Genomic DNA, 20,412 nt, shown 5'->3' with positions numbered 1-20,412 from the left:
GGATTGAACGGTCCACTTCTTGGATTGTAAATCGATCTAAGGTACTCGGAATTCCAGATAAACAATGGATTTTCAAGAAACCAATTTTTCACTTCACAAGTTAGTCCAAAGTACTGATTGTCTCCGACAAGACTGTCAGATGAATACAATATTCCAGATTTAAAATGGCAAAGTGCAAAAGTGAAACTAGATGTAAATCAAACTTGAAAAATAAATGAAATTAAAATTTTGCTCCAAAAGGTGATTAAAAGTTTTGATGAATGTACCTTCCAGCCAGGTCTGGTAAGAGTCTGGTCAGTTTCAAGGTGCAATACGAAATACCTTTTGGGTGACAAGTCAGCGTTGAAAACTCCAAATTTTGAGACCTCCACTTATTTTTAGGCATTGAAATTCAGGAGCTGCAGGCAGTCTTTCCCTCTCTCGCTCTCTCTCTCTCGCTCTCCTCTATCTCTCATGCACACACATGCACATTCTCTCTCTGGAGGATTAAACCAAGCCTGATCCCCACATGACTCGGCGTTTAAACCCCAGTATAATTTGAGTTGAAGCACTACACCAGACAGCATAGCTGAAAAGACAATTGGTAATTCAGCAGAGTGACATTTGACAATATGTCACTGGCACTGTGGTTATTCACTCACCTGACAATGTGGTTAAAGTGCCCAGGCGGTGGTGGTGTGAATGATTGTTTTGTTGCAGTCTGGACGTGGCTGGATGAACAACTTCTGACAGCTTTTTCCAGTCACTTTAAATAAAATAAAATAATTAAAAAAAAAAATAAAAAAAAAAAGGCTAGTCACAAAAGCCTACCAACCACATTAACCAAAACGGACTGATGTAGCCAGTTTGACGTGATCATTAGGTGTGCTGTAATTCTGTCATACACCTTTTTTTTATTAAGACATTGAGGAACAGCTGTCAGCATCTGGCTTGGAATATGTTCAAGTTTTTTTTTCTTGTACTTCTGGAAAATGGTTGATTTCAACTAGTCATTCATTATATTGAATCGTGACGTCATGGTGAAACGCCAGACGCGTGGTGGAGACTGGAAATCAGCGGCTCCGTGGAATGACGCCACTTCCTCTATCCTCCACAGTCATTCAACAAACAAAAAAGAATACAGGATCGGATAGCCTGGATAATTGGCGGATTCTGTTAAATGGTGCAGTGTTTACGTTCGATGTGGAAAAGAAGAGGAATTGACGGAATGGGACGGACTCTGCTCGTTTAGCGTCGTAGTCTCTATTTCCTGGTCAGTTTATCCTGCGAGCTGTGTTAGGCTTTTCAGAGCGAACAGTAGTTGGCGTAGCTTTATATTCGCATGCGACCAGGTTGGTTGGAAGTATTAAAATATACCGATAAATGTGATTGTAAAAATTGAATTAAAAGAAAAAGGTAAAAATTCGGTGCTCACACCGAAAGTATAATGGCTAGTGGGCGTGTTCGACGTCACAGCTGTCATCTGTCTGTCTGTGTCTCCAGAAAGCAAAAACTAAAAAACTAGTGGCAATGCAGCAATCGGAGAATGGTTGCGAAGAGGACGCGGCGGCGGTGGCTGTCCAGTTCATTGCGTTACCAGACGCCCTTGTTGCGTACAAAGTGGCGGAAGATTTGTTTAACGACGGCCGTCTGAAGGTAAGATCTACATGTTGAACAAAATAAGGCCTTTTTTTATTTCTAGCTGTCATCGATTTATTTCTTATAATGTTATATCTGATGTGATTCTCAAATCATTGAAATGCTCAAGTTCCAAGCGTAAACAAACGTGCAGTGACTTTTGACGCCCAGTAGGTGGCGGCAGTGGTCAAATTTGTGTTAGGGTTTGTCCGTGTAGCGTTTTGCCCATAGACATGAAATTTACGTAGATTCCGACTTGAGTGGATTCATTGGTTGGTTGCCGGAAGCGCGTCTCCCATGTGTCAGATACGTCGTAAATCAGACTTCATCATGCAGCAACCAAGAAAAGGCACATTAATGCCTCTCATTCACGCGCACACACACATACATACATACATAATTCCATACATACATACATACATACATACATACATACATACATACATACATACATACATACATACATACATACATACATACATACATACATACATACATACATACATACATACATACATACATACATACATACATACATACATACATACATATACAATACATACATATACAATACATACATATACAATACATACATATACAATACATACATACACAATACATACATATACAATACATACATATACAATACATACATATACAATACATACATATACAATACATACATATACAATACATACATATACAATACATACATATACAATACATACATATACAATACATACATATACAATACATACATACGTACACTCTCTCCCCCCTCAAATGGTTGTCAATTATTATATCATTACTTCAGACAATCAGTAAGCAGTGTAGATTTACTTTTCCTGTCAAAACTCAGCATGAAGCCACATTAATAGTCCGGAGGGCTGGTACCACTCCCCGGTGTCACGGGCCTTGCTTATGTTATAAAGTCTCTGGTGTAAATGGGGAGCAGGTGCGTTAAACGTCATCCTGCTCATGTTTTTCGTGTTCTTCGTTCTCATTTCTCTAAACTCGGACCTGGTGAAAACAAATGTCAGCTGTTGGAATGGAAAGTCTTAAAGTGGCATTTATATTGCAAGGTTTTCCATGACGAACGGTCTGTCTAGCATTACAGGGAAATACCAACATCATGCAACATGGGCACAGAGAAGCACATAAATATTCAGCTGAATGTGTTGAAATGAGGAAGAAAACATATTTACGTTCTGAGATAAATGGCTGGTCAGATTGGAACTACAAGTTGAATAATCAGCAGGGGAAAAAAAAGTAGAATACCAATAAATACAGAATTTAAGATTGATTAAAGGTATATGAGGTAAGAAATTTCCAGGGCTAATGTCACCAAATATGTCCAGTTTTTCAAATCTAAACTACGAACTACAAGTTTTCTCCTTCAAAGTAATCCCTGGAATCTCACAGACGTTCACAGCATTTGATGCCACACCATCATGCACTCCTGGAAGTATTCTTCCGGGATTATCCACAGCTCCGATGTCATGGCAATCTTGATGGCATCCACATCTACTTTGATAAAGCCCTTTGAACTTCGGAAGAAGGGGTGACAAAAATAACATGGCACCAGGCCGGGTGGATAACCAGGTTGCTTCAGCCGGGCAATATGCTTCTCGGTCAGGAACCGTTGCATGCTCAGGGCATTGTGAGCTGGCACATGAAGCAAATGCCAAACAATCTCTTTGTAGATGTGCCACTTGATTGTCTGGCACACATTGAAGGGTAAAACTTGTTGTTTGGGTTTGAAATGTTTTGCAATGCAGTCCTGGAACTTTTCTGATACCTCTCATTTTTTTGTGGTCTGGGTTTGTGGACTCAAATACAACCTTCGGTTGATTCAGTAAATAACAGTAAACAAAATCTATCAGCATCAATTTGTATTGTTCATATAGTATGTTTGCAAATGCAGACTTTTTTTTTTTTTTGAACAGCCCAATATTGCCTACCTGTACATGAATACCAAATGTGATCAATTGTTTCTCATGTTCTGATATTAAAAAGAATGTGTATGGAACTAAAACTATTAGAAGCATCCTGAACATTATACTTCATAGGCTGAAGATGCATTTCGCTCAACCTCTAATTGCAACTCTACACCAGGATTTGTTTTCTTTTTCCTGTAGCTCAGTGGTACAAAGTACCACTTTATTAAATTTGAATGACTTTTCCGACAGCCTTTAGTGTTTGCTTTATCTTGGTCTTAAATTTTGTTTGTAAATCTCAAAAAGGTCTTGAAAAGTAAATGCTGCAAAGATGCTGTTTCTTAACCCAAAATGAATTTTACTAAGTGTCCATTCCATTTGCACTGTCAGCGTTAAATAAAGTGAAGTGGAAACAATTACGAGTTTCTCTATAGAGTAAATTGACGATTGCAGCTTTTTCAAAATTGTCAGTACTTTCTCATTTAAAGATTTGAAATGCTGATGTTTGCAATGTTAATCAGACTGGAAAGTCTGAGTCAGTGGAAAAAGGCTCAGGATGCTTGCTAAGCTCGCTAGCAATTGGGACATCTTGGATACAGTAAATACAACCCATTGTCTTCTCATATTATCACACGATTTAAATGGAAAGATGAATGACTGGGGAATTCTCAATGTTTCCGAAACCGTCTGGTCTTAAGTAGCACGTGGATGAAATTGTTTGGAGTAAGCAAGAAGCTGAATGTTGGTCATGTGATGAAATGCAAACAGTAAAACTGAAGTATATAACACCATCGTTTTGTTACAAGATCCATACTTGCATCAATTTTGTTGGAGCAAACCAGTAGATTGCTGTATAAGGAGGGGGGGGGGGGGGGGGGGTTAGTGTGATTCTTTTTTTATTTTTTTTTACACACTGCTTGAAATGTTTCATGAGTCAGCTGACTTTTCAGGTTACAAGAGTTTCCACTGTGCACATTGTTTTGGTTGTGGTATAGAATGAAGGTTGCTCAGCAGCATGACTCTCAGTGGAAAACTTTTTGTACATGTAGAAGAACAAGAAGACTAATAATGACCTCAAGTAGTGCCAGCAGGGGACCATTCTTTGCAAGTTTATTAATGAGCTATTCTCATAGGAGACTCATCAATTTTAAAATTTCAGAAGTGGTGGATGGAACATAGCGGTTGAAGCCCCTGATTTATTCATTCTTTCAGTCGAGTCAAAATGTACCGAAGGTAAACATAGGACAGACCAAAGAGAAAAGCACACTGGCAATTGATGCCACGACGCATTTACTTGTATGTTTTAATAGTAGTAGTTGATAAACCTTGTCCATTTACAGAAGTCAAGCATAAATTTGATACGTTTGGGTCAAAGTATTAACCTCTATTTTGGTAAATGAACTCACAACTTATTTTATTGTAGCACCACGATCATATTTTAAGACAGATTTGTAGAGGTTTTTCATCATTTTCCCTCTATCAATCCAAATTTGCCATGGGCCCCCTAGCGGTTAAGACGAGTAATACAGGCATGAATAAATTAGCCTGTTTTCATGAAAGACTAGAGAAATTAGTGAATTATTACTTATAAGAGCCTTAAATGACAAGATTTGGAAAACCATTAGTTAAAAATATCTCTAAACGATTACTCGATGAATAAAGTATGAGGTGATTCATTTGATAATCGATTTGCTGTCAATTGAGTTTGACACCTTTGGGATCCATTTTAGCCTCACCCAAAAAATAAAAAATCTTGGAACGTCCTGTAATTCTTTTTCCTTTGTGTAGCCAGATCAAAGCTTCTTTATTAAGACACTTTGGAATTGTTTTACATTTTGAACATTTGCATAAATGTTCAGTACGTGCAACAGCAGCAATACTGGGTAAATATGAATGCAAAGTGGTAAATGAATGAATGCACGTCACGTGCTAAACATAACTGCTTAGCCTTATACGATCACTCAATTTTCTCTTCACGCTCTTTGCTATTAATACCTCATAAAAGCGTGTCATCATGCCGCATACTTTCCATGAGCAATACGTCGCCCCTCCAGTTTGCATTCTTCCTACCCGTCATGTCTCTGTTACTCTTTCCACTCCTTTTTTTTCTGCTGCTATTCAGCTGCCATCTGTTCTCAGCTATTCTCTTTCTCGCACCCTTGGTTTCTGGGTCTTTCTCCTTGCGGCTCATTCACATTTGTCTCGCACATGCCCTCTCGGATGTTTTTTTTTTTTTTTTTTTTTCCTCGAAAAGCCAATCTGAGTTGCCAAGGGCTTTGGTTTTTATGATGGTTATATTACATATTGAATGTACTGATTGACGTGTCAGACGTCAGTTGATGTCATGACTCTTCGTACATGCTGTCTTAGTGTTCTTTCCGTCGGATCAGTCGGCATTGAATTTAATTGGCAAGAGAAAATAAACAAACTCCTCCTCCTTTCCTTGTCTGTTGGAACTCGGCAAATCGCTGATTAGTGGGCAGGAGCTGTGGGCTGTGCGTCAACATGATGCTGAAGGGGTGTGATAAAGAAAAAAAGAGAGCGTGCGGAAGCAAGTCTGAGAGAGACACTAAAGGAGTCATTTCTCCGCACCCAAAAACCGGATAGATTTATTTCATCTTTAGGTTGCGAAAGAGCTGCTGGATCATTAAATAAAGGCGACCGATGCTTGATCTGTGGTGGTGTGGTGCAGCGTAAGGGCGGAGGAAATCCATCGGCCAAAAACCCAACCTCCCCGTTTCCCTTCTTCGGGGCATCAGATTACGCCTCGCTCATCTATCTGTCAGCCTGGAGAAGGCAAGGGTTCCTCGACGCTCTCATTTCTCTCCTTCCTCTTCATCGTCCTCCCACCTGCCTCTTAAGAGCCTCTCGGCAACCTTGAATTCAAGATTTAAGTGGCGGTTTCTGCGCGCTGCGTTGCCTGCCATGCACATCAAAACCACAAAGTGCAACCACTTATGTCTGGTTGTCTCAATGACCAGTCGGGAAGTGTTCAATCATCCCGAAGCTCAGGTAAGCAAAGTGTCTGCTCTTTTGCTTCCTAGTCATAACTTGGTGGCGCACAGCAGCCGCGACAAAAATGGTCACTTCTACACCTTTTTTTTTTTTTTGCCGGCTGGCTTTAGTGAAATATTGATGTATCCTATTTGAAAGACCTCGTTGCTACTAATGATCTTTTTTTTTTTTTTTTTAAATTGTAGAAATCCCATTGCTTAAGATAATTCCCTTGTGATGTGTTGTACCGCTGCAGTGTCCAACTCGGTCCTGCACTCAGTACGACACACTGTTGATCGTCTGCCTGGATAAATGGAGGAGGAGGAGGAATACATTGTTTTATTTGACTGATAGTGATTGACAGTGATTGGATCACATAGACCGCTTAGCCTAGACTTGTCTCAGAGTGCTAATTGGCAAGGAGCTTCCCTAAATTGCTCAGTCATTCACAAAGATGGGGCGAGGTTTCGTGAACAATTGCGTGATAAATAGTTGAACAGTTTAAAGACAATGGCCCTCATTTACTAAGTCATGCAATGAGTGATTCATCAATATCTTTGTGCCTGAAGTTGTGTATACTTTGTTCACAATATTAGAACATTCCCAGACCATACACACGCACAACTAAGGATCAGCTGCTGACAAAACATTAAAAAAAAAAAAAAAACTATTTTTACCCAAAATGCACAAAGTATTGAAACTAAGTTGCGTAATATCCTAAATAAACACTAAGAGGAGTTTATCAATGGTGTTGTGTCAGACTAGTACCATGGATGCGGAAATCCATCAAGCCGCTCACTTCAATCCAAAGCGTCAACGTTTTTGCATGAACGCAGTAGCCATGTGTTACAAATCCAGGACAACATTGCCACAAATTTGCACTTGACAAACCACAACTTTCCAAAAGATCCTACAGGCCAGGACTATTTAACTCGCGACCTGTGGGACACATGCGGCCCAGAACCAAACCCCGAGTGGCCCAGTCTGTGGTCCAGCCTGCCTGAATTGAATTGCATCCAAGAGAGGCTGAGGGTTGACTAATGTGTATGGCCAGGCTACATTTCTTGATCTTAAGCTGTATGTCAAGCAATGAATTCCACTTACAAAGCTTAAAAAATTAAGATCGTCAGCAGTTCCCAAACGTTTATTGAACGTAGTTAAAAGAAAAAGTGATTTAACGCAGTGGTAAACAAACATGACCTCATCCCAGCTTTGTTGGAATGTTTTGCTATTTGCTGAAGACAGACTATCAGTTTCAGCGTTAAATATTTTTATCGCTGTTATCATTTTGTCCCTGTTAGCTGATGGTCTGTTCCTTCTCTCACACTCTCTTGCACTCTTCCCCATCCCCCTTGTCGTTGCAGGCCAGCTTCGAGGCTTTATTCCATACTTTTGACCCAGATGCGCACTTCCAGTACTTCAAGTCCTTCCGTCGGGTCAGGATTAATTTTAGCAACGCACTCGCTGCGGCAGAGGCAAGACTGCGACTGCACAAAACAGATTTTCATGGCAAAGAGATGCGCCTCTACTTTGCTCAGGTAATGTTTATAAGAGACACTTTTATTGATGTTCGTTGCCCATAAGATTTAAAATTACCGGGACTAATGGTTGTTGTCTGTTTCCTGCAGTCTGTCCACATTGGGAGTCCGAGACTTGAGCCTCCAAAGCCAGAGAAGCAGTTCCTTATCTCACCACCCGCCTCACCTCCAGTGGGCTGGGAGCAGTCTCAGGATGCTATGCCTGTCGTCAACTATGACCTGTTGTGCGCCATCTCAAAACTAGGACCAGGTGAATCTGTTATTCCCTCCATCGTCATATAATTACAGATTTGACCGATATGTGGGAATGGACTGAGAATATAATCGACTCTCCCCATTACTCCCGCCCCCAAACACACACAGGGTCCAGGTGAAGCACAAATACGAAAGCAGAAAATGGATTGAAACAGAATGACTAATTCTGACCTCCTTAATGGGTTTCTAATTCAATCAATAACATATATACACACACACACACGTGCACACACTATTTTCTGCATCATAAAGTGCTTTGGGTTAAAAGGACTCAGTTACGGGGGCTATTCTGTACTTAATAAGACAGTAAGTTTGGTTGTACTTTATTCTGCTATTTACCATGTACTATACTGTACTCACATTATTGTTAATCGATATTCATACGCAAATCCATCAAAGTCCTCATCTTCTGTATCTGAATGAGACTGTTGGGCAAGTTAGCCATTAATCAAGTTCCCAAGTTCCCTCTTGTCATTGTCGGAGTCAGACTCGTTGTCACGTTGATCTTTAGCAATGATCGTGTGGGCGCCGTTGATGCGACTGCTCTATTACCATGTGCCACCGAGCAACTAATGTAGCTTGAATTATGCCTTGTAAGCATGACTCTTTGCCGAGGTCATTTTCTGGGGCCCTGATACTGTTTGTTTTGCACAAACCAATCGTATTTATCAATCGCGGCCAAAGTACAAACTCTACATATTATGTACACTTCTCTGATTGGTTTACGGATTCTACGTAAAACGTAATGTCCTCTGATTGCTTCATCTTACGTGTTTTGTGTATCACATAGTGTTCTCTGATCACTGTCAGCTTACGTCCCTGTAGCGGCAGCCACACAACATTTACAGGTTTTGGAATTCGGTCCACACAAAGGGTGCACATTTGGTTTTCGAGAAAATTAAAGGCTTTTAAGCGTGCCTTATAGTGTGGAAAATATGGTACACACCTGTAAAATGCTAGAGGGGTGTAGTCCCGTGCCTGACAGCGGGACACCATTTTTAATTTTTCTTCCATTTTCCTCAATGTTGCTTACTGTACAACTCGTGCAAAATCTTTTCCCTTTGCCTTCACCTCTGCTATGCACAGTGGCGCCACATCAGAATTCAGTATTTTTCAATTTGTGCATGTTTACTTTGATGAACAATGTGCAGTGACTGACATTTCAATGTAAATGCATTTAACAGACTTGAAATGGCGGATGCGTAAAAAAACAATTATTTGGCCTAATTTGTTGTAGCAGAGGCTTGCCCAGGCTTAGTGGATATAATGGAATCATAGTTGAACTTCTCTATAAGATTGTGTCTTTTTGCTAACAAACAGTAACCCAAAGAGTTTTCATGGTGGAGGGAATAGTGTTTTATCCTGGCATGTTTTTTTTATTCAGTCCTTATAAACATAAATTCTAATTTCCAGGAGACAAATACGAGCTCCACACAGCCACGCCCACCACCCCCAGCGTTGTCGTCCATGTTTGCAAAGAAGATCTTGGTGACAGTTTGGCTCAGGATGACAGCGAAGTGGACAACATGGCACGGCCCAAGATCGTCCAGACACGCCGGCCTGATTACACACACAGTGTTGAGCAGCTATCGGCACTGGAGTGAAAGCTGTCTAAATAACCTTGTGATGTCATTCATACGGCGCAGAAGATGTGCTGTGCTCTCTGAGATCTGCTCTCTGAATTTGGGAAGGTGCCTAGAAGGTGCTGCATTGTCCCGTTGGCAAGGAGACAAACTTAGAATCAGATGCTGTATTTGTGTCTACTGGGAAAGATCGGAAATTCTTTTTGAGACGTTCAGCTTTGTGATAACTGCTCTCCAATTTGAGGGTTTGGGATGATGGAATACCGGGTTTTGAAGTGTGTAAGACCTTATGTTCATGCTTCATCTTATGTTTGGATATTTGGTTTATAAATTTGTTAGATGTTCTATTACTAACATGTGCATGAGACAAGCTTGTAATTGACAAGATTCCCACGCAACATAAATGCAGCATCATTCTTGACAAGCAAGCTTCACTCAAATTCAGGGTGGAAAATAAATTGCTTATCAATAAAATACAAAAGCTACATATTATACACCACCACAGTTCAGATTTCCATAGTGATAATTTAAGATGGTGGGTGTGTGATGTCACATCTTTAATATTATAAGTGTTTTGTGTGCCGTGAATGTGTGGTCAAAGTGTTCTGCTTTACATTCTGATACTGCTCTGAAATGAGAATGTAATATTCACAGTCTTGTCCTTGTTAACATTTCTCGGTGAAAAGAGGTGTGGAAAGTGTCTGGTCTTTTCTTGTAAACTAGCAAGGAATTGTTAGACTTGTCCTATGTTTCATTCATTCACAGAACTGTCCATGTATGACAAACGCAGCAAGGCCTTTATCTGTGGTATGTGGCAACATGGTTGGCCTTTTCCAGCCATGGGGGGAGTAAAACTGGACCATCTTTTTGATCAGAGTTTGGCTTTATGTAAGATGTGCTAAGAATTGTATTCTGACATAAAAATCACTGTTGCTGAGCCTAAAAGCCAATAAAAGCAATGAATTGAGTATTACACCGCAGTGTTTTTCTGCCTTTTATTAGTCAAAGCACCCAATTTACATGAGTACCTTACAACTCAAAACATGTGATTACTGAAATAATGATCTTGTCTCAATTTGCTTACATATTGGCTTATCTCTGTGTAAAAACTTGGCCCGTTTAATTATTTTATTACATACACACGCACACACACAAAGGGGCGCATATGGGTTTTTGTAACAGTAGAAATCCATTGTCAATGTCTTAATTGAAGTATATGGCTGAATGATAAATCATATATGATAAACCAGTTATTTGTCTGCAGTGCCAATCATCCACCAAAGCCGATTTTAAAATCTGTGTATGAGCTCAAGAGTACAAGCAGAAATTACATAAATTAAAAAAAAAAAGTTTAATGTCGCTGCTACAAGAAATTATTTTTAAATAACAGATAGAGTGTTCTTGTGATTTTCCTATAGTGAATCTACTTTAAAAAAAAAAAAAGAAATCAATTATCTTGTTTTAGAGAGAACATTGGTTTGGTTTTATGTTACATATGGATGACGATAGGAAATAATCACAATCCGGAACGTGGATTCCGTGACCGTTCCTAGCCGGATGTCTAGCTGCACACTTTAAAAATGGCAGCCAACCTAGAGCAAATCTTTCAAGATTTTATTTTAAATAAAATAAAAGAAATTGAAGACCAGAATGTCGACAAAACGTATGTCAATAATTAGTTTTACATGCATCATAGCTACATTAATTTTCTAAATATAACGAAGTTTGAACGTGTTCGGTTCGAGCAAACCGGTAAAAGTGTCCGCTCAACGATTTTTACGGTGTTTATCCTCTCGAAACCTAGCTGTACTATAGTACCGTATATATCATAATAGAATGTTTGTTTAGATCAATGTCTTCAAAACATAACGTATAATGTATCGGCTTATTTTTAGGACTTAACGTGACATTTTGTTCAATACAATTTCGCACAGCTTTAATTGTAATTGATTGCTGAAATGAGACTATCACAATATCTCAATTCCATCGCATTGTTGTAATTTACAGTGTTTTGGGACTGCACTTGTCTTCATTCGACTGCGTTTGTCTGTTCTGTTTTTTTAGTGTGGTCCTCTCGTAAAGCAATCAAATGTTTACATTTTACTACGGTATGATTCTTCATATGTCTTGTTTAACTGCTATTGCAAAGTCGATAAAAATCAAGTGTGATTATCTTCATTTCGGCATAGTATTTGATTCAAACCATTTATTACATCCTTTTAAGTATGCCTCAAATCTTTCTTATTTTACAGTTGTCTTGACAGTACTCCTCAAACTGTGGTTCCATCCACTGTAATGACTTCAGAGGATAATAGAGATAAAAATAGTGTTGGCAAGAGTTCACATAAGAAACATAAGAAGCACAAAACACATAAAAGTAAGAAGAAGAAGCGGAAACGAGAGAAGGAGGCAAAAGAGAGCATTTCTGAATGCGGGGAAGACTTGGACACTCATTGCAGGTAAAACATCATACGTCATAAATCCTCGGCCAAAGTACATCTGACCCTTATTGCTGCAATAACACCAGAATTCAAAATGTGTTGTTGCTCTTATTTTCATTTTAAACTAAATCTTACCTTTTTTTTTTTTTTTTGTAGAAAAGGACCCCCAATAGAAAATGAACAGCCATGTAAGTGTTTTCTATCTTCTCCATATAAACCAGAAGTTTCAGTATCTTAACAGTTGGTATTGACTTATTTCAGTTGATCATGCCAGTAGCTCAAGAAGTCATAAGCACAAATCAGGAAAGAAAAAGAAGAAGAAGAAGAAGAAGAAGAAGAGGCATAAGGATGAGAAACAAATAAATTCATCTACTTCTGACACAAAAGAAAAAAAGAGAAAATGTGCTCAAAGCTATTTGCCAAGGCCATGTGATGAGTTGCCTGATATCATCCCAAAACAGGTATAAAAAAAAAAAAGAGGCTTGACTGGGATCTAAAAAGATTGATGCTCAAAGTAACTTGCAACAACTCAAAGCTGAAGATAACTGACTAGTCTTTGCTCAATCCAGGACAGCTCCACTGGAGAAAAAGCAGACGAGGGAAATAGTAGGCGCTCCCATTCACATTCCCACGGTTCACATTCCAACTCAGAGGGATGGAGTTCTCGACCTGGCAAACGAAAAGCCAGATCTCGCTCACGGTCTAGTTCAGGGGGCCACCGCGCCTCATCCAGGTACTGCCTACAAGGGACTTTTGAAAATGCTAAAACGATTAAAAATGTAGTTCTTGTAAATCTTAACCCTGGCTTTTCTTGATATTCTTGTATTTTCTGTATGCATCTGTGCATAGATCCTTAGACAACAGGGATGGTTTGGACGCATCTACAGAGTCCAAACAAGATGCTGCAAAAGGCATCCGATTGCCGTCTCCAATTCCTAAAAGAAGAGACACAGAAGAACTGCAAACAGACAAGCCAGCCGAGATCGCAACGGAAACCATCAGAGACAATTCAGGTACAAATTCATGGTCTTGTCTAATTTGAATTGATAAATAGATGTCTACTATCTAATTGACCTGTCTATCTAGATCAGGGTTATAATACTTGAGCACTTTTCATTGTTATTTTTCCTTCCATTTTGACTTTCACCTTTTCATTTCAGTTAGTTTTAATCTATTTTAGAAGAAGCTAAAGTTCTGCTTTGATTGTTAATTGTTCCAGTTTCAGGTTGTGCTGCACCTCCATCCGTGCCAAATCAATCTAGTCGGACTCATCAGACAGGTGAGCCTGTCCAGCCACAGCTAAAGGCATCAGAACACATCTCGGCCAGTGCGAGGAAATCCCCTGCAAAAAAAAGACGTAAGCCTTCCAAGTCCCCATCAAGGGGCAAAGAAGAGAAGTCAGGTAAGAGGCAGAAGGGGTCTCGGTCACCTTGTAGGACTCGCAGGACGAGGACGAGGACGAGGTCCAGATCCAGGAGTTCTTCAAGGAGAAGGCGATCGCGGTCGAGGTAAGTTTCCAGTCTACTAGAGAAGATTGTTTGTCGGAGCAGTAACAAAATACTTTATGTGGTCAATGCAGGTCCAGAAACCGGAGGTCACGGAGGTCACGCTCTGCATCACGAGAAGAGAGGAGGCGAACGATTTACAGCCAGCGAGACCGCTGGAAACGAGAGCCAAGCACCTTGCCTGAGCTCATCCTGCGCAGAAAAAGATCCCCTACATGGAAACATGGAGCTCAACTTGACAGCTCTCAACGGATCAGTGAAATAGGTCAGATATGGCGATTGGGCTTTAGGCTTTGTGTCCTTCATGTCTGCACAGTTGTCACAGTGCTAAGGTAAGTTGGTTTGTCTTTTTTTGTTTTGTTTTTGGTTTGTTGTTCCCCATGTGTGGGGAAGTGGTTGATTTTGGATTCATTTGTTTCCCTCCCTCAATAAATGCACAAGAGTTGAATTGGGTTGCTTTTATGTTCCCCTCAGGCAAAGAGCAACTGCTAGAAATTGCCAAGGCCAATGCAGCCGCTATGTGCGCCAAAGTGGGTATGTCCATCCCCGCCAGCCTGAGAAGCTCCATGCTGCCGTTGTCGTTTCCAAGCATGGCCATGAATGCTGCTATGACGGCAGGTATAAATGTCAGTTGGAGAAATCATGTTAATGCTTCAAAAATAGTACATCATTCCCCGGGTCTACTTCACAGCCACCATGACAGCTGCCTTGTCCAACATCAACACCTTGTCCGCGTTGTTGCCACTGCCCACCATAACCAACAAACCTCCTGGTGCAAACCTCAACAGCTCCATAACTGCTGCATTGGAGGAAGTTAAAAAGAAAGTAGCCAAGCAGGCAAACAGCATCAGCATTAAGGAGTTCACAGATGTAAGTGCCCCGTACACTCCAGAATTCGCAAAAACAAAAAACAAAGCAAAAAAAAATAAAAAATTGTTTCACAGAAAATAACTAATACAGTTAAATTCAGTAGTAGTTATCTATTGACCTTAGCAGACTTACATTGGCTCCCCTTACAAGAGGGCTGCCAACAGAGCGAAACAAGTTTACAAAAGTGTGGCTAACTTGGCCATTTGGTTGCTACATTTAACCATTTTTCTCAACCACTGTAGCAACTATTTTTCAAAAAGTGACTTTCACATAAGACAAGGAGCAAACCACTGAATTTAACATAATTCCACCAAAATTTCACTAGGTGATGCTAAACGACTGCTTTTAGTACTTTGGCTTGAGAACAAAAACAGCTGTCAGCAGAGATAGGCTCCAGCACGGGCGTGACCCTGGTGAGGATACGGGTTAAGATAATGGATGGATGCTTAAAAAAAGAAGTATGAAAATGGAAATGCCCAATCACTTATATGCAGGGGCTCAATATATGCAAAAAACGCTGCAAATTATTTTGCAGGTTTATTTGAGCCAGCAGATACATTACATACCTCTGATTTCAGCAATATGTGTTTTGTATTTTCAGAAGTGCAAGATGATTGTGGAAAGCAAAGGTGAATTGCCAGTGGCGGTGCCTCTTGTGCCAATCGAGGAGGACGACGGGAAACCATTTGGGGGATTGGTTCTGCGTGAACATAAGGCCATCAGCTTCAACATCAGTGTAAAATACACACACGTTTCACAAATGAAATCATGCAAGAAAACATTTAATGATTACATCCTCGACCCACGCCCCGCCCGTCAAGTAAATCATTTTGCTTTTAACCTCGAAAAAAAAAGCATCCTTGGTGGATGGAATGAAAAACTCCGTGTAGCAGCGTGAAGTATTGATTTTGTATCATATATTCTTTCAAAGTAAATCAATTCTCAGTTACTCCTAATGTGTGATAATGTGACTAATTATTAGGAAAAGGTGATTGGTAGTAACACCAACATGTTCACCTTGCAGAACACGACCGTACGACCCACTGCCCGAAGTGATGCAGGCATGGCAAAAGAGTTTCCAGTGTCTTCAGGATCTCAACACCGTAAAAAGGTCTCAATAAACAATTTACACTTGCCTATGAGGGCTTTTTTCTTTTGTTTCACATCAAGTGATGCAGTGTTTTCTATCCAGGAAAGTAAGATATTGGACGCCTATGGAGATTGGGTTCCAGTAGAAAAAGCGTCAGGTGAGGCAAAGACCAACATTCCCAAGACACCAGTCAGCTCTTCATCAGTTACCAGTGAGACTTCAACAGCCGCAGAGTTGACGGGGACGGATGAGGCATCGGCGGCAAATGACGATAGCGTGTTTCCTGGTCCCCCACCGCAGGTTGAGTTGCATTAAGAACATGCTTCCCAGTTACTCCCAGACACAACTGTTGAACGTCTTTTGTTTTTGCAGCCTGTCGACATCTCTCAGGCTGTGAGTGAGAGGATCAAGGCTCAGAGGCGATTGGCCGAGAACCCATATGACGTTAACGCCATTTGCATGCTTAGCCGGGCCCAAGAGCAGGTAGTAGCTATTTTATTATTTTTCTTTAATTTTTTTCAAGACAAATTTATTATAATCTCTCAAGGAACAATTCTATTTAGATTGCTATTAGGGTTGCATATTAGGGTATCTTTACAGATAAATGATACTGTACTAGCAATGACCTGTCATACAGTGTGAAAAGAGAGCAGTTTTAAGCATAATGGGAAAATGTAGTACCTAGTAGTAAAGTGATAGAAATCAGAGAATCCTTACTTTTAGAGGCTGAAATCAAAGAATTTCGACCATTGTAAATTCAACAATTACGCTAAACCATTAATTGATTGATAATAGTTGTTGAATAATTTGGTGATCAAATAGTTGTCGATTAATTTTCACACTTCTATAGCAATGGAAGCTGCTAGATATTTTCCTTAGGTTCCAACCCTCATATAAATAAGACACTGAGCACACAAGTCACTTGGCTCCCATGGTTGTATGTGGGATGTGAAATTACCCAAGCATCGCCAGCTATGCTATTTGAGCTCATGTGTTTTCTTTTAACAGGTGGATGCGTGGGCCCAGTCCAACACCGTTCCTGGTCTGTTCACGGGCTCTACAGGAGCCCAGGTCCTCTCCTCAGAGGAGCTGTCCAACAGCGGCCCACAGGCTTGGCTGAAGAAGGTAAAAAAAGATGCAACACAATGAGAATTTAAACCAATCTCACGCACTGGTGGAACATGCCTGTTGGTTAACAGCCTGTCTAATCCAGCTTGCATGTAAGACAAAAATATTCGATGATCACTTTAAAAATGAAGGATGTTTAATACTGAAATTGTCTGTATTGCATTACACATACGTTCTACTGTGGGTGGCAAGGCAGGACTGGAGCAGAAAAAAATGAAAAATCATAATCAAAGAAAAACCCTTTGCTTTGGAATTGCGGACACAAGCCTACACCTTTCTCTTGTTCTGGTTCAGAATAAGGAGGGATTGTACCCCTATTCAGTACAGGGGTGGATCTATTCGATTGGTAAATGGGGTTGCTGGCCACCCCAGAAGTTTGACCTCAATAGGTTTCTTCCCTAGGCAATGGATAATAATACTATAACACTTGAATTGGTTGAGCACATACTTCTCAGAGACTGCAAGTTTGATGTTCTCGTTTGCTATCTCAAGCTTGGGCCTGTTCTGATCTTAGGACCAGTTCCTCAGGGCAGCACCAGTATCAGGCGGCGTTGGAGAATTTTTGATGAGAAAGATGGGCTGGAGGGCAGGAGAGGGCCTCGGGAGAAACCGTGAAGGCACTGTGGAACCGATTGTCATTGACTTCAAGGTGGATCGCAAAGGTCTGGAGGTCCCACAGTACTTCATGCTTGAGATAAATGGTGAAAGAAAAAAAACTTTTTTTTTTTTTCCATTTGATTCAGGATTGCTTGCTGAAGGAGAGAAGTTACAGAAACCAACAGGGGGACTGGTGGTAACCAAGGACCTGATGGGTAAATGGCATATAGTAGTTTAATGTGTCTTAAGATCACAAACTAGTTGCAATAGTACTGTAAAGGTATCATAAGAACATGCACCTTTTGACAAAATGGTTGGTACTTTTGACATACAAACAAATTCTACAATGGTAGCTGGAATAAAACATTTCAAAAGTACTAAAAATTAACAAATGAAAATCCAGCACTGTTTGTTTTGAATGGTCCAAAATTAACTACTGGCTGTGATTTCATTTGACTCTTTCCAAACAGGCAAGCACCCGCTATTGGACCTGATTTCATTTAACTCTTTCCAAACAGGCAAGCACCCAGTATCTGCACTTATTGAATTGTGCACTAAGAAACGGATGACGCAGCCTGACTTTGTTATGGTTCACCACAGCGGGCCGGATCATCGGAAGAATTTCCTCTTCAAGGTACGATTGCTTTTTTCCCCTGTTTGCACTTTTCCTGAACTACTGTGGGCTGGCTGTGGGCTGGCTAAGGTTACTCATCAATGCGTTGTGTACTCACCAGGTCACGGTGAATGGTGCCGACTATCAGCCGCAAACAGCCAGTCCCAACAAGAAACATGCCAAGGCCATGGCAGCAACAGTGGCACTGCAGGCTCTTGGAGAGGTAACGTAAAGTCAAAGCTCTCAATGAACAAGACAGTAGAATATAGCACAGAATGGCCTGCTAAATGTTCCACGGTTGTTCACCAGGTTCCTGTTGATGGACCTGGACTCTATAGTGGTCCTGTCTTTACGGCCTCTTCCACTGGGCCTCTGTTCTCCACGTAGACGTCGAGCAGTCATCCGGTTATGTGACCGTTGTTGTTGTCTCATCATTTTCAATCTGCTTCTCTCATTATACAGCACTGTGCAAACATCTTAGGCCACTATGAGATTTGTTCCAGCAATGCTAAAAAGATCATGTATAACTCGACGGTCTGTACTTCCTTTATCATGGGGAATAATGAACAGACAGACAAGAGGTGTCGTTGTGATTTTGGAGTGGTGGACGGTTCCATTGCAGGAACGAGTAAAAATGATTAGGGTTACCACCCTCATCACTATTCTTGGCAAAATGAAATTGCTTCTTGTTTCTCAGGCCACAAATAAATCATTTTGGAATTTATTTCAATTCTGTTAACCCTATGTCTTCCAATTTTCACGCTTAAGAAGTCATATGACTGCTGTGGAAAAAAAAGAAGCAAAAGTAGTGGCGGCCTTTTGCACGGTGCTGCATATTGACAACATGAATTTGAACTTAGCAAAGATTTTAAAATGAAACACCAACAAGAATTGTGAAATAGTCTCAGTCAATAACTATGTTGTGCAGTTGTAGTAGACAACAGATTGTTACGCAAACTCATGCGCCATGTATTGAAAATAAAAGTTATTTATGTCACGTAGTGGAGGAACTCTGTGTTTGGCGGTCATCCTGTAAGTGGTCTTTGCTACTAGGGCGATGCAGACCAAGATGGAAACACCTACACCCAAAGCAGGCTAAGCAGGTAGGAATCCTGAATGTTATAATATTATTAATGCAATGTGTGTTGTGAGGGTTTTGGGGGGCTTCCAATTTTGATGTTGAAGTAAACCAGGAGGGGGCAGCACTTTATTACCTTGTAATTTTACAGCTCACTTAAAATGACACTCAAGCAGAAGAGTGCACACACACGCACAGGAACTATTCTAGTGGGTTGTGTAAGAAGGTAATGGCTTGAGCCAAAATCAGCCCACTTCAATGCAGGACACACGTGGTTGTGTGTGTGTGTGTGCCTGCGTGTAGAAATCGGAAGCACATCACGCACTCGAGTTATGATTCAAGCTGTATTCCAATTCTTTTTAGCAGTGTTTATGTTTTGTTTTTACTCGCTGCACTGATTCCCAACCACATTACGTCATTGGGTGTTCTTCTGGAAATTATCCTAATTGGGCTGAAAATTATATATCGAGAAGCAACATTTAAAGTGCTCATTCACTAATTGGCAGAAGGTAAAATTAGCCTGTGTGTGTCACTGTAGTATATATTGGTACTTTGTCAAATATAATGAGCTCTGTGTCAAAGCATATAAATCAAGTTTGTTTTACATATTAAATCAATTTCCCAGTTGTGACTGAATTGAAATGTCATTAATCCTTTCAAGCCATAACTTAATATGGAAAGTAGTTTAGTAGAATCAGTAGACATTGTCTATGTCAGTGATGTATAGTGACAGGCAAAACAATTAAACTGGCTTCCGCTACATGGCAGAAGGTACAATTAACCATTCTATCCACCCCGTTGCTGTTTATACAGTAATAATAGCTTTGTGTTCAATGCGACAGTTCCAAAATTCATTGTAATAAGTAATTTGAGATGAGATTGTTAATACACTATATACAATACAGTGCTTTGTGACATTTTTACTTGGTGGTGTGCTGTGAGTTTTTCGAATATACATAAATGTACACATATATGTGCCTTGGCTCAATCAAAGTTGAGAAACACTGGATAGTGGTTCACTTATTTGTTACTGATTGAATAGTGGTTCACTCCTTTTTTGGGGTATGTTGCTTATAGTGTAACTGTCAATTTGCAGACAGCGTGGGTTCAGTTTGATAGATGAATATTTTTGTAAGCTTAACCCGCCGATAAACTCAATATCACGT

General features: G+C 40.3%; 2 protein-coding genes across 8 annotated transcripts; both read left to right on the top strand.

The window, feature by feature from the left end:
• Positions 1-1,030: 1,030 nt before the first annotated feature.
• Positions 1,031-10,897, top strand: rcan1b (regulator of calcineurin 1b). 4 transcript variants are annotated; one of them, XM_061272028.1, is made up of 5 exons: positions 1,031-1,252; positions 1,483-1,635; positions 7,913-8,086; positions 8,177-8,336; positions 9,755-10,897. In XM_061272028.1, exons 2-5 carry the CDS (start codon positions 1,510-1,512, stop codon positions 9,943-9,945), a joined length of 651 nt encoding a protein of 216 aa, XP_061128012.1. In that variant the 5' UTR covers positions 1,031-1,252; positions 1,483-1,509; the 3' UTR covers positions 9,946-10,897. The 4 variants fall into 4 exon arrangements, with proteins under 4 accessions (XP_061128012.1, XP_061128013.1, XP_061128014.1 ...); XM_061272029.1 differs by having other exon boundaries at positions 1,031-1,331; XM_061272030.1 differs by having other exon boundaries at positions 1,031-1,395.
• Positions 10,898-11,434: 537 nt separating this feature from the next.
• LOC133149886 (protein SON) lies at positions 11,435-19,165 on the top strand. Of its 4 annotated transcripts, XM_061272095.1 has the most exons (21): positions 11,471-11,587; positions 11,989-12,032; positions 12,177-12,383; positions 12,522-12,553; positions 12,627-12,826; positions 12,935-13,098; positions 13,215-13,378; positions 13,585-13,873; positions 13,945-14,135; positions 14,345-14,488; positions 14,562-14,740; positions 15,342-15,476; positions 15,765-15,851; positions 15,933-16,130; positions 16,203-16,313; positions 16,839-16,955; positions 17,473-17,620; positions 17,702-17,770; positions 18,026-18,189; positions 18,290-18,391; positions 18,478-19,165. In XM_061272095.1, exons 3-21 carry the CDS (start codon positions 12,220-12,222, stop codon positions 18,553-18,555), a joined length of 2,736 nt encoding a protein of 911 aa, XP_061128079.1. In that variant the 5' UTR covers positions 11,471-11,587; positions 11,989-12,032; positions 12,177-12,219; the 3' UTR covers positions 18,556-19,165. The 4 variants fall into 4 exon arrangements, with proteins under 4 accessions (XP_061128078.1, XP_061128076.1, XP_061128080.1 ...); XM_061272094.1 differs by lacking the exon at positions 11,989-12,032 and having other exon boundaries at positions 11,435-11,587; positions 18,074-18,189; XM_061272092.1 differs by lacking the exon at positions 11,989-12,032 and having other exon boundaries at positions 11,435-11,587.
• The last annotated feature ends 1,247 nt before the right edge of the window (positions 19,166-20,412 follow it).

This window comes from Syngnathus typhle, linkage group LG2 (assembly GCF_033458585.1).
Source record: "Syngnathus typhle isolate RoL2023-S1 ecotype Sweden linkage group LG2, RoL_Styp_1.0, whole genome shotgun sequence".
Taxonomy (NCBI): Eukaryota; Metazoa; Chordata; class Actinopteri; order Syngnathiformes; family Syngnathidae; genus Syngnathus; species Syngnathus typhle.
Note: the sequence above shows the minus strand (reverse complement) of the source record. Positions and strands in the feature narration are given on the sequence as shown.